The following is a 14871-nucleotide window of genomic DNA, read 5'->3' on the forward strand; positions in this document are numbered from 1 at the left end:
ACACAACACAGCACACACACTTAATGAAATTAGACATGCCTTAGGAACGGTCTGAAATGTTATAGGTCCACTGTTATTTCAACTCATGTCTTTTTTTAGTCTTCCTTCTGTTATTTCCTTGGGGCAGGTGAGTTCAGCGCTCATTAGCATCATCACTTTGAATTAGACTAAAACCAAAGTGTATTACCACAAATTTCATGTATGACTTTCTCAGATTTTTATCAATTAAATTAAACCCTCTCCAAAATCCCAATTTTCCTAATTCATCTTACAAAATATCTTGTATTCTTAGTCCATGTTTCCATCAAGCTATACTTAGACAGTGCCCATGCCTATTTTGCTATGCTTTGTTTGCAAACACTAAAACATTCATGCAAACAGTGAAGACTTCAAACAGGATGGGAGACATTGGAATTGTGTGTTCCCTGAACCATCTCAACCTCTGTAGTTTATTTAGATGGGCTGTCACATTCTGGGCCCCCTATCTAGCACTGCCCCCCCCCCCCCCCCCCATCATTCAGGGATTCCCCACCATTGCTACACCTCTGCACACAGTGACCAGAGGTATTTTGTCATTTTATCATTACCTGGTGTATAGAAGGTGGATGACATGTCTTATCACAGCCTAAAATATGTAGAACCACGAACACGCAAACACACACACACGCAAAGTATACAACACCTTCTACAAAGTTACACTGCAGTCTATAAGTTCATGGGCGGTGACATGACAGTGTTTGCTGTTTCGACATTGCTCTGAACCATGTGTTGGATTTGTGATGAAAATATATCTATGTTGACAAAGTTAAAGTGCTATACTGTAAATTTGGTTTGAGGTTGTGTTCATTCAATCTGGATGAATAGAGTGGGAATTGTATGGAATTTTAAAGGCCAAATAGAAGGACATAGAAAAGCCACTGTCCACATGGGACTTCAACAGGGAGTGAGGTTCACTGTCCACATGGGACCTCAACAGGAAGTGAGGCTCACTGTCCAGCTCTCTACCCACTGGTCAACGTTACTCAAACTTATGGACCACAGTGTGTGTTGTTTGTCAACACACCCACACACACACTTCCGATGCAGCCATCCATACGCAGTAAGGTAGACAGGAAGAGTAATTGGAGGGCTGCTTTATTGTTGGAAAAAGGTTTCGTGCTCAAATGAAGGCAGTCTGTCCGTGACTCTCCCCATGGCCACACTCTTGTGCAACACACCATTTCATTCCACAACAGCAACAACCGAAAAAAATTATAATAAAAATAAAACAAAACAAAAAATCTCTTGCTTTATTTTTGATTATTCTCAGCAAATAAAGTCAGCATCCCCAGTCATGCAACGAAATAACATAGGCACATGTTAATTAGAATGAGTGAGGTCTCTATAGAAAGAAAACAGAAATGAGAGAATCATCCGCTGTGTGGCCTCAAAGATTAGGGCACCAAGCAAGGGCCCCTTTTACACAACAGCCCACTTTTTGGATTCATACAGACGTGGTTGGAGGCACCGGCCCATGTTCCAGGGCCCTGTTCACCTTTGACCTTTGTAAGCAAGGCAAATTCCCACTGGTCAGAGGCTCTGATGTTTGGAGCTTTTTTTTTGTTGTTAATAAACACAATAAGCAGCTGAAAAGGCACGTGCCGTATAGACGTATTGCACCTGAAATTAACAGAATAATGAAAACCATGATTATTCCAAATAAATCATAATAAAGCCATTATCATTGCACTAGTGTTTGTGTGTTGGAGTGGGTGGGGGGTGAGTGTCTAGAGTGAAACAAGCATTGAACAGTCACACACACACACACACTTGCACACACGCACGCATACACACGCACGCGCACACGCACACACACACACACACACACACACACACACACACACACACACATTCACACTCGCACACACACAGGTGTAAGGGACGTTTAGTACACAGGGGTTTGAATTAGTGTTTGGGGGAAAGGAGAGTGTGAAGTGAAAGAAGGACTAGGATAAAACAGTGCGAGGAAACACACTTGTATAAAAGGGGTGTGTGTGTGTGTCTGTGTGTGTGACTGTGTGTATGTGTGAGACTGAGTGAGCAAATGTGTATAAAAATGGTGTGTCTGTGTGTGGTTTGCTTACTGATGTTGTGTAGCCAAAAATACAAACAGTGGGGCCATGTCTCACACAGTTATTCATATGAACACACACACATACACACATTTGTGTGTCTGTCTGCATGCGCGATATAGCTCTATATTTGCATTGATTTATACATACGCTTTTTATTTCATATAATTCTTTAATTTTAGATTCCACTCGTAAAAGTTAAAGTGTCTCATCAAATGTAATCCCTCTAAACATTTTCCAAACTAGCCACAAGTGCTCTAAGCCAGTCTGCTGGGGTTAGGAGTACTTTGCTGGATTAGATTAATAGCAATAGTTTTTAACCACTTCTGTATTTACAAAATCTAAGCATGCTGTTAAAATAAAATTATATATTACATTATTTATAGTCCCTTAAAAAGTTCATTCTTAACTTTTTAGCATTTGTGCCGTTTACATTATAGCTTGTACTGTACATTTTTATATTGTTTGTCTTTATCATTTGGTTTTATTTTGTGATGACTGGTTCTGATTTTGCTTTACTTATTTTTAATGAATGTGAATGGTTGTTCAGTAAGAGGGAAGCAGTGATGATTTTTCAGTTTGAGTTTTGTCTTTTTTTTTTCCTTTCTTTCTGTCTGTTCTTTTTTTTTTGTTCATGTGTATGCCCACACTCTGTCATGCAGCAGCAGGAACTGGAGGAAGAGAGAAGGACCTATAGAAGTCAGGAATGAAATCACAATAGGAAGCAGCTCCAGGATTCTGACGGTGTTCCAGCAAATTCTCTTTTTTGCCCCCTGTTTGAAGAGAAGGACCTGAATCTAAGCGTGCAGGGTGCTACCCCTGATACTCTCTTTCACCTTCCAACACACCTGTCTCTCACTCATATCCCTCTGTACCTTACGACAATACACCTGTCTGTCTAAACATTACAGCATACACAAACACACAACCTTGAGTGCCTTATAACACACACTTACACATCTCGACATTTCACAACATTTGAATGTTAGCATCTTTCAACACACACATACTCTCCACCCGGAAAAAAATAAATCACAAAGATACAACATAATGAGAATGTTATAACTATGACAATCAAATAATGAAAACTCTCTCTTTGAGAGACACTGAAAGACACTCTCCCTTTCTGCTCCGACCACACATTCTCTATCTTCCACACCCTACGACGTCTTCATTAAAAGCACAGATGAATCCAGCAGGACAGCGCCACCACAGAGAGCATATGCAAAGCAGCAGAGTTAAAACAGAAAAAAGCTTTCCAGACAATCTGAATTTTTCTAACATCTTCAAGCTTGTCCTGGTAGACCTGAAGTTCTGATTAGCTCTCTGACTGTGACAGACAGACACACATACGCACATACTCACACAACAATCCCTGTCCGAGGTCAGCCCTCTAAAAGGGCATCTCAAGGGATGCTAAGCTGATTCACAAAATTGCTGCATAAAAAGAAACTAAAGGCTTTAGAATACACAGTCTTTAGCAATAATCTCTCAATCTCTCTCTCCCTCCGTCCCTCTCTCTCTCACTCATTCTCTCTCTCTCTCATTCTCTCTTTCTCTCTATGTGCCACAAAGCTTTAATTTCTTATTTGTCAAGAGGCCTCTACTGCAGACTGACCAATTGAGCAACTTCTGGTTCAGAAGAGCCGACGCAGGCCACTGTCATACAACTGGCCTAAAGCCAACCCTCTCCTGAAAGCCCTAAATTCAAACCCAGCCCTGTGACTTCCACCCAGTGGCGGGCCGAGCGCTACCGTCCTCTGGTGGTCTATGATTCCTCATGACTACTCATGACTGATTACTCATGCAGATTTCTGAACAAAGCATGCCATCATGCATCATCGTTATGCATTGAACAAGCACAATAATCCATTAATGAGTCTGGACTTGCGTGTATGTGTGTGTATGTATATGTGTGTGTGTGTGTATGTTTATGTGTACTTATGGGGTCCTGGTAGGCTGCACCAGCTTGGACAAATAAGTCTGACATCATGACAACAAAGAAATGTATGAGGAGTTACTGATGATGACATTGCTGTAATATCATGAGGAACATTTTTGGATGGTGATAAAGTTTTCTCCACATTTTCCTGTTTTTTTTTTTTGTTTGTTTTTTTGCCCTTCAAGTAATGCAAAAAAACCCAAAGGATTGCCAGCTCAGACTCTGAGAAAGAGAAGAGAGAAAGGTCTCCACTCTCCCTCCTCTAGCTTTAGTGTCTGTTTAGTCTGCATGTTCACTCAGTGCCACCAGAACTGTGTTGGGCTGAGCAGAGGGCAGAGTGGTGATTGGTGTATACACCTCGGAACACACATGCCAGAACCAATGAGGGTTGGGGTGGGCGGACCCGCCCATCTGAACACCTCCACCACTGCAGGTCAGCAGCTCTGTGTCTGTTTGTTTCTGAGTCTGAGTTTGGATGCAACAAAATAGGACAAAAGCAGATAATGTTTGGTTTCGTCTTAAAGAGTCTTCAAGCTTTAAGGAAACTGTTCCACTCTCCACTGTTAGACCTGTGAAGTCTGTAAACAATTTTTTGTATCTTATTCTTATTTTGAATATCTTTTTTTTGTTAACTTGCAAATGAAATTGTATCTGTACATGTGTGGTTAGATTCAAGAATTCCTCTTTCTTTTGCTTGAAGTTAATATTTATGTTATTCTTATTATTATTGGTATGAAAAGTCTCAGGGAGATGCGGCAGCCTAACACTTGGATTCCCTGACTTCTTTTTGGTTTCGGCCCTTTTCCTTGCGTCCTTTGCCCTCGTTCTCGTCCTGCTTGTCCTTCTCGGGCTTGGTGACGCTGTCGTAAGATGGCAGCGACGCGGTCGAGGGCGTGTTCTCTTTCTTTTCCTGATTGGTTCCTCCGTTCTCCTGCTTGTTGTTGGCGTTCCGACGTTTGCGGACGAAACCAGACCGCGCCAGGTGGGACCGGTAGGCCCGCTGGATCACCATGGCCGACACCTCCTCCTGCTTGCGGCGCAGCGTGGTTGTGATGGGCTCGTAGGACACCTTGGACGGGTTGGCTGCCACGAAGCGCTCCTCCATCTGCTGTCGCATCATGTCCAGGTCCCCGCTGTCTCCCAGCACCCGCTTGGTGAAGGCGAAGAGGATGTCGAGGCAATGTATGCGGTCGCCGCTGACCATGGGCAGGTCCATGGCGATGAGCTCGATGACGTTGGGCTTTGGGACGCGCAGTGGGTGCTCCAGCGCGTCAGCGAAGTCGGGCAGCTTGGCGAAGGTGATGAACTGTGAAGCATCAGGGTCGAACTTCTCCCAGATCTCGTAGAATGACGAAAAGTCATCCTCGCACAGCGGGTCGGCACTCTCCTCCGTGGCCACACTGAAGTTCTCCAGGATGATGGCGATGTACATGTTCACCACGATAAGGAAGGAAACGATGATGTACATGACGAAAAAGAAGATGCCCACCGAAGGGTTCCCACAGTTTCCTTTGTACGTGGTACCAGGGTTCTCATAATTAGGATTGCAGTCAGGAGGGTAGTTCAGGATTGGGGCGAGCAGTCCATCCCATCCGGCTGACGTGGTGATCATGAACAAGATGATCATGGAGTTCCCGAAAGTCTCAAAGTTGTACATATCGTCAATGCCCAGCTCTCTCTTTACATAGGCGAAGTTGGACATGCCGAAGATGGAGAAGATGAACATGACTAGAAACAGCAGGAGCCCGATGTTGAACAAGGCAGGAAGTGACATCATCAAGGCAAAGAGCAGAGTTCGAATGCCCTTGGCTCCTTTAATGAGGCGCAGGATACGTCCGATACGTGCCAGACGGATCACCCTGAATAGAGTCGGCGACACAAAGTACTTCTCAATCAGGTCTGCCAGGAACATACCTACAAAACAGAGAAAAGAGAGGAAGTTTCAAAATCATGAGCCACAATGAGAAGCATTAAGAAATGCAAAAATGAATCTAGAAAGAGCAACATAGAGTATCTAGAAAGAACATGGGGCATCACACATTATCATGAGGAATCAGAGAAAGAAACAAATTTAAGACAAACTGGGTCATAAAAGTTCCCATGGTCCTTTGCAGGCCTTCTCATTGGCTATGATATGCAGTATCAGTAGTGTCAGTGTCAAACCACCAGTGGGCAGCAGATCATGAGCTGAGCTCTGCTGATTAATGAGGATCCATCTTTACAAAATCTGGGCCTCCGTAAAAGGTGGAAGGGCCATTGCTAGGTCTACCTACTTGTGGCATTATCTGTCTGTGTATTTATTCGGCTAAAAACTCCCCCAATATGGATAGGATGACAAAATTAAAAAAATCCACTATAGAGAGGATAACTACATTAAAACTCACCCACTATAGAGAAGATGATTGAATTAAAATTCACCCCCTATAGCGAGGATGACTACATTAAAACTCACCCACTATAGAGAGGATGACTAAATTAAGACTTACCCACTATAGAGAGGATGACTAAATTAAAACTTACCCACTATAGAGAGGATGACCACAACACAATCAAAGACGTTCCAGCCATTGGTGAAGTAGTAATGCCTCAGAGCAAAGAGCTTGAGCACGAACTCAGTGGTGAAGACCACAATAAAGATGAAATTGACCCAGTAGAGGATTTCCTCCGTCTCATCTGATTGGTCATCTGTCTCCACCATCATGGTCACCATGTTGAGGCAGATGAGGATCATGATGGAAATGTCAAACACTTGCTGGGTTACAAAGTCAAACACCTTCCCCTGGATCATATTCTGCAAAGACAAAGAGCGACAAAGAGAGAGAGAGTCTTTTTAAAACATTAATGTTGACTGAAATAGACTGAAATCAATGTTCAGTCTATATCACCAGTTAAGGTGAGGGATAGAAAAGAGAGAGACTAAATCTGTGTACAATAACAACAAAGAGACCTAAGAACGACAGAGCGAGGAGAAGAAATGGATACTGTACCAGTGGTCTGGGAATGGGCTTCTGGGGTTTTTTGGAGCCCAGCTTCTTCATGGCATTGTAGTATTTCTTCTGCTCCTCCGTCATGAAGATGTCCTGACCTCCAAAGTATAGAGACAACACAAGTCTGGTTACAATCAAAAGATATTCTGCCAAAGGCAATAGGCTACAAGGGAAAGAGAGGGAGACCAGAAACACTATTGTATTTTCATTATTATTTTTAAATGATTTCAAATAATAAAGTTATTTGTTTATACCGTTTAGAGTTTAAATTATATATGATTTTGTAAGTCACTTTATATAAAAGTACGTAGACTTTCAACTTAACCTAGGATGGAAGAAGAGTATAAGAAAGGAGATAAGGTCTTATCTTTTTCTTCTGCTGGTTAAAGTTGTCAATGATGACACCAATGAAGAGGTTGAGGGTGAAGAAGGAGCCGAAGATGATAAAGACAACAAAGTATATGTACATGTAGATGTTGTCCTCATACATGGGTTGGTCCTCCACCTATACATACACAAAAACACACACAAATCACACCCATAGAAAATATAATAGTCAAGTCAAAGTGTTTATTATCGCATACACCAAATTTCTTCAGCGCAGCGAAATTCTTACGACTTGGCAGCCAACATCTACGCAGTAGACGGTATACAACAGGTAACAAAAATAACATATACCAGAAATAACATACAACACTATAACATATAACATATAACAAGTAACAACAGTTTGAAATACAAGAAGGGCAGTTTCCAGGGTGGGGAATATTAAATTAAATAAGATAAAAATATGTGCTTATATATATGTAGCAAGTGTATTTATATGAGTGTGAAGTATAATAATCATAATAATAATAATAATAATAATAAAGTAATATCAGATTTATTAATCAACACCCTCACTGATTAATGTATTGAATTGTATTGTATTGTATTGTATTGTGTTATTTATATTGATTTGTATTATAGTATGTTGGAATGAAACATTCAGAGGACCTTTCTGGAGTCTACTGCAGCATACATGATGTCCATCCATCCTTTGAATGTGGCCTTTAGAAGACAAAATGCAGAAATATCATTGAGAAAGAAGTCGTTTTGTAAATTTTTGGGTGGAACATTAACACGTGTCTAACTATAGTTTATCTCTGGAGAAACCACAGTGCCACAGTGAGGATAGGTCAACACTTACCACTTGCAAAAGAGCCAAGTAGCCTGCACCCACGTTGTCGAAGTTGATCTTGACGTTTTTCCAGCGCACCTCTGTGTGGTTTTCCGCGATCAGCTCGAAACACTGTGTGCGGTTGTTGACATCCTCCGGTTCGAAGTACTGCTCGGACGTCGCGTTCCAACAGTAGTAGTACTTCCCAGCAAACAGGTTGACGCCCATGATGCTGAAGATAAGCCAGAAGATGAGGCACACCAGCAGCACGTTCATGATGGAGGGGATGGCCCCTACCAGAGCATTCACCACCACCTACAACACAGACAGAGAGAGGGGTGACAAACACGAACAAATAAAATGTAACGGGACAAATGTAGATATGTATACATGCTGTATATATATGTTGTATACATACAATGTTTTCCATACAAACACATGCTGTATTGTAAATATTGATTTGCTTATACTTTGAAGTATACAATGTTTTCCATACAAACATGTTTGTCACCCCTCTCTTTGTCTGTTACAAACATGTTTCTGTAAAACATTGCATGCTTCACATTATAAGTAAAGCAAGACAGCTGGTGTTCAGGAAGAGTTGCTAGACATGCTGTGTTTTATTTTTTTGGAAAATATTTTGGATTCTATGATTTTGGTTCTTGTTCTCAATGTATATCCTACTGTCTACTCTCTGAGACTGGTTTCTAGTCTAAATATAGCTACATTAAATAGCAGAATAAGATTAAGCAGCTGAAGAAGAGGCCGCTGAAATGACTTGGATTTCTATGCCACAAACGTATCAAAAATCACTGCCATGAGTCATGGCTTCACTGTGCTCTTCCTGACCAGGATAAACCGCTTGAGCTATTGAAGCTTAACAACTCCTCTAACTAACTCATCATCTTATCTTCAGGGTGACAAGAATAAAGTGGGCAGCATCTCTCTCGCACACGCATACACATGCAATCACATGCAATCACAAAAAGGAGAGATGGGAAGATGTATACTCTTACAGTCCTATTTTCTTTAGAGCAGTGGTTCTCAAAGAGGGGTCTCTGGACCCCTGGGGGTCCACGAACCATAGCCAGGGGGGGCCGTCAAATAATTTGCTATAAATTATAAAATTGTGCTGAACCATAAAAAAATGCATATCTACAGATGGGGACCATGAGCGCCAATAAAACAAGCATTTTGTGTCCATTACTTACTTACTTGTGTCTATTACCACGTTAACTTTGGGCCAATAGAAACTCTGATATGTGACATCACATCTATCTGTCATGAATTAGTCACTTCACCGTTCCTGCTGCTGCTTAGCTTGTCAGTTACATCAAGTTTGATTTGGAGAACAGCGACGGGAGACCAAAATGCCTCATGTGTCTTCAGGTGCAGGCAACTGAAGCCATAAAGCCAGCCAAGCTAAAGTGATATCCTATACAAGGGTTTACGATTATGAGGGGGTCTTTATAAAAGTTCTTCTCATGTAAGTCTGAGAACCCCTGCTTTAGAGTTCCTATTTAGATTAATACACGGAGGGCTTCTACAGTCTTTGCTAAAGAGTATATATCTTTCATTCCCTGCAAACGCATAGCGATCAGAGGATTAGCCAGTAGCAACAATGCCCCCACCAACCCCTCTCACAGAAGCCAAGAGAGTTTCACTGCTACCTCCTCCATAAACCAGTAGTGCACACCACACCAATGATACTGATTTAGTCATCTTTTTCAAAGTACATTATTTTTCTGAATGGATGGAAATAAGTGTCTCATCAGGCTACTTAGAGTAAGGAAATAATGACCAAATATATCCTAGTAGCCTGATAGCTAATAAAGACTACACTGACTCTGGAACTGGCTACATTAAAGGTCAAATATGTTTATTTATAAGTTTTTATTGTCAAAATAAAACATGGCATTAATTAATAACTACAATTATCAACAATACTATGTTGAAAAATATGCATCCTATGGCTTTGGTTCAGGAGTAAATTCTACATTTCATTTTTGATTTCATTGAGAGCAGCTTTAAGCTCCAATGCCTGATACCAATGGCTTCTCCTTTCCCAACCATTCTCCTATGATGTAGTCTATCTCTCTGGGTCACTTAGGGTAAAAGCATTGAGTGACTTAATAAATATCAATGTAACGTCAATGAACCTGTTCCAGAGACAGCTGTTATATCCGAGTCAAAGTGCTAATGCCTTTAACCAGGTGAGTAAAGACGAAACACTGAAAACATTTACCTCTCTCCCAACAGGGGAAAATCAGACCTGATAGGTAGCTAAAAGCTAATATCTAGGTGATTTACACTGATTGTGTCTAAAAATGCAGCATCAGCAGTCTAATAGGTTGAAAGTCTCCATGCAGTGGTTTCCTGAGAGAGTGAGGAGGTTGGGAACATTGCTCATATTGACAATAATGTGGATGACATGCAAGGCCAAGCAGGTTTTTTTTTTTTAAGGACTGAACACAGAGTCCCTAATAAAGGCTCATAGAAAGACCCCACCCATCCCTGCCATCCTGAAGAGGAAGTCAGACATCTTGGATTGTAAAGTGGAAAGGGTTTAGAGCAGCAGGTACTACAGACAGGGTGAGGTTACATGCCTCAGAGAGAGAGACAGAGAGTCAGATGGGGATAGAAGTGAGTTCTTCTTCTAGTTCTTCTTTTCCACGGCCTAGCATTGAAGTATCCTTCAAATACATGATGATTTCTACTGCCTGGTCATCAATAACTTCACTCCCTTAAGTACCCACCTACCCAGCCATCAGGAAGGGTGGATGGGTGGGTATGCATAGAAAGCCAGAATGCGTAAATGATAGGGAAAGAGGTGGAGGAGATTTCAGGATGTTTAGTGAGTAAATGGGTGGGGGCAGCAGTGGCCGAGCCAGCATGAAACAGACCACGCGATAGCGGAGAGAGAGAAAGACAACTGCGCTGGGAAGCAAGGATGAAAGAGATGAGGAGAGCGGGAAGAAGGTTGTGGGTCACTGATAACTGAAGACCACCATTCTATGTTCCAAACATGGAGACTCAGTCTAGCGTTAGCTGGTAACATAGAGTGAACCAATGCCAAAACAGCACAGTAAAATAATTTACTAATTTTGATGGAGACTGGGTGTGATGGTAATGAATAGTGGCAGGAACTGCATTAGTTAGCGGTTTAGCTCTCTGGTTGTATTCAGATTGCCATCTTAGCTCATGCCAGCCTTGCACTGTGCTCTGAAGATGAAGCATCTGCGCTTTGCTTTTATTTTATTTTCTTATTTGGCTCCTGTTGCCTTAATGGTAACTGGTTGTTTTAATATGGCTGCTCTTGGCATGCTGTGGAGACAGGCATGCATTGAGCGTCTTACCCTCATGCCCTCAAACCGCGACAAGGCCCTCAGGGGCCTAAGGGCCCGCAAAGTCCTCAGGGACTTAATGGGGCCCAAGTCAGAGTAGCCCAGGGCATTAGCTATGAGGCTGACTATTGACACCTACACAGAGAGAAAGAAAGAGAGAGAGAGAGAGAAAGAGAAGGGAATAGGAGAAAGGTAGGAGAGGGGAGGATCACAGGAGGACAGGGAAAGGGATGGGAAGAGAGAGGGGCCACACTGTTAGAGTTTCACAGAAGGACTAAGAAGGAGAGAAACCCAGGACAGGAGGACTGGGTGGAAGAAGGAGATGCACAGACAGAGTGAGACTGTGTGTGCACGTCCACAAGGAAACTCAAGGTAAAGAGAGAGAGAGTGGGAGAGAGAGAGAGTGAGTGTGAGAGAGAGAGAGAGAGAGAGAGAGAGAGAGAGAGAAAGAGAGAGAGGTTAAACAGGGCTCACATGCACAAAAACAGTGGATACACTAGACACAGAACCTCCCATCTAACAGTACTCTGTGCTCAGTCACAGCAGGCAAGAGACTGAGCAAAGGGAAGATCAGTTATCATTGTACCTGAAAAATGAAAAGGGCAAAAAATGTACACACACACACAAGTAAAAAAAAAAAAACCTACATACACAAGCACGTTGGCAAAAACACAGAACACACACAAATGTACACACACAGCACAATACCCAAACACACACAGTGAGTGCACGTTGCACCACTTGAAGTTTGGCAGGAGGGAGGAAGAGGAGGAAGAGGATGAGGAGGAGGAGGGCTTTCTGTGAGATCACTGTTATCTGTGGTCTTACCCTGGCCCCTTATTGGCCCACACCACTGTCAATCAGGCCTGGCCTGGCCTCGCCCGACACCGAGCCAATACAGTCTTGGCTATGGAAAAACAGATGTTAGAGCATCCACACTGCATACACCACACACACACACGCACACACACACACGCACACACGCACACACACACATGCACGCACACACACACACGCACACACCGACACACGCACACGCACACACCACCAAGTTCCACAATGATTAGCAGAGCCCGTGTCAGCCTGTGCCACTCCGACCTTCGGCTACCTGTGAAATGTAGAGACTCTATACACTTCTGGTAACCAATACTTGATCTCTTGATCATAACACTGACACATCCATGTTAAAGACATGGCACATGGTATGTCCTGTCATCAGTTATCATGTAATTTAGTGTCATTCACCATTATAACAGTGTCATGTTGTCATTACCAGGTTTTGCCTTGACAGCTTTCAATATGTTCGATGATATGACAGCTTATAAGAATGTGTGATATATACTGGACAGATAGGTGATATTTGGTATAAAGAATTCTGAGGTCTGTCATGACAATTACAGATAATGGCAACACAAAACTGTCATCATAATGACTGATAACGGGACATTGCATCTGCTATGACAGGTTCATAACAAATGTATGCCAATGTTATGATGGAGTCACCCAGTGGTTTACTTGAACACTCCATCTTTAGACAGTGTTGACAATCACAATAGATTTTCATTTTACAGAACACATAACAATAATGTGCTACTGCAGCGTCCGTATGGTTTGATGCTATGACACCGTAGGTGTTTTACATTGGCTGTAATGTATCAGACACTGTGTAGCAAAGGGAGAGCGTAGTCACCCCACCTGGACTTGAACCCGGGTCTACAGGGTGCCAAAAATGCACTCTGACCGCAACACCAAAGAGCCAGGCTCGATGGCATGGCAGTCAGAGCACATCCTCATCTGTAGGCACGGCACATCGTCACACATTGCAAGAGCTGGCCTAAGAATTACTTAAGCAAAGTGACACTGTTATAGAGCCACACAAATACAAGTGCTTGTTTGAGCTAATACACAACCCTTGTTACCGTGTAACTATACTGTTAACTGTAGTGTATACTGAGTAACATAGAGTTACAGCCATCGACAGTGCAACTACATAAAACTAGTGTTACGGTTAGACTAGGAGTAGGTGTAGAGAGATGCGACTACAGAACACCAGAGTATTGTTACATACCAATAATAACTATACTACACTGTCGTAAATGGTATAACTTAATGGCTTTGATAAAGACAGAGTTATCGTTTTTTCGTTTGGTGATGGTCTCTATGTTGATGTCTGCAAAAAAAAAAGAACAGCTTGACAGGAAATTACATTTTAAAATGATGACAATTAACAAATAGAAGAAAACATAAACAGTGAGTGAACATAATGAACAGGATTTTATCTCAGAGATGTTCCTATTCACTGGTAAGGATAATGTCTCGGCCTATGACATTAGTCACCGCACCAAGGGAAGGGAAGGAACTAGTGGAAGGAACACTCAAGCCGGAACCAGGGAATGTCTTTAACATACATCTAGTTGACTAGCCCAGGAAAATGTCAGTTCTTAATGGCGCTATATAAATGAATAAAATTAAACTGAATTGAAATGAATTGAATCAAATTGAATTGAATTGAATTGAATCGAATTGAATTGAATTGAATTGAATTGCACCTTCATCCCTATGAGGTGAAATATGAAACATCCCACTAATGCTCCATTTAAAACTGTGTTACCATCCCAGCAATTACAAAACAGACTAGGTGGATTGTAGGTAGTAAGTGGTTTATAAATGTGTTCACTAAGATCTGATTGAAACATTTAGGTCTGAGGTATGATTTATGTCTTCTAGAAGGATCTGATTGCTGTCCACTATCCACTGTCCATGAGTATACAATAGTGTATAGTTACAGTAATATAGTGAGTTCTGGTATCTGAACATCAGTGGAACATGAAGTAGTAGTTCATGAACATTTTAGCTCTGTACAATATTATTACAGTAGTCCAAGGCCAATCAGTCATGCTATGAATTACTATTAGTAATTACTATAAGTATTCTAGGGTGATCTATTAGCAGAAATTGAATAAAGTATTCATAAATATGTTTTCATTAGTGTATAATCATCTGTAACTATGAATCGTTGTGTATTTGTTAGCTTAGAATAAAGTATAAATAATAAAGTGAATCTGTTTCAGACACTTTTAACACTTACAATTCTCACACAAGGGGGTGATTCTGGGGGGACAACATACATGCTGCTTCTCGTTACCCTTTCGACATAGGGAAAAATGTGTCAGCAAGGGGTGAAGGCACCTTCTGGTTGGGACCAGAGTTGAAATGTTCACCCCAAGCTGAGGCTATCATCCTGGGGTGAAAAGCAGCCCTTACCGTTATAGACGATCTTCAGAGATACTTTTGAAATACTAGCGCATAATCAGAAGTTCACACACAG

The 14871-nt window shown here is 41.8% G+C and overlaps 1 protein-coding gene across 4 annotated transcripts in view; it reads right to left on the bottom strand.

Moving 5' to 3' along the window:
* Nucleotides 1-1118: 1118 nt before the first annotated feature.
* Nucleotides 1119-14871, bottom strand: part of scn8ab (sodium channel, voltage gated, type VIII, alpha subunit b) — a 49842-nt gene continuing 36089 nt past the window's right edge. For 3 of the 4 annotated variants that reach the window (XM_031568075.2, XM_012824838.3, XM_031568076.2), the window contains exons 21-27: nt 11556-11678; nt 8230-8514; nt 8037-8090; nt 7408-7545; nt 7041-7145; nt 6574-6844; nt 1119-5967 (exon numbers count right to left, since the gene is read on the bottom strand). In XM_031568075.2, the coding sequence (XP_031423935.1) occupies nt 4814-5967; nt 6574-6844; nt 7041-7145; nt 7408-7545; nt 8037-8090; nt 8230-8514; nt 11556-11678 (2130 nt within the window). In that variant the 3' untranslated portion in view covers nt 1119-4813. The remainder of the gene's footprint in view (nt 5968-6573; nt 6845-7040; nt 7146-7407; nt 7546-8036; nt 8091-8229; nt 8515-11555; nt 11679-14871) is intronic. The other variant, XM_031568077.2, reaches the window with a different exon arrangement.

This window comes from Clupea harengus, chromosome 5 (assembly GCF_900700415.2).
Source record: "Clupea harengus chromosome 5, Ch_v2.0.2, whole genome shotgun sequence".
NCBI classification, from domain to species: Eukaryota; Metazoa; Chordata; class Actinopteri; order Clupeiformes; family Clupeidae; genus Clupea; species Clupea harengus.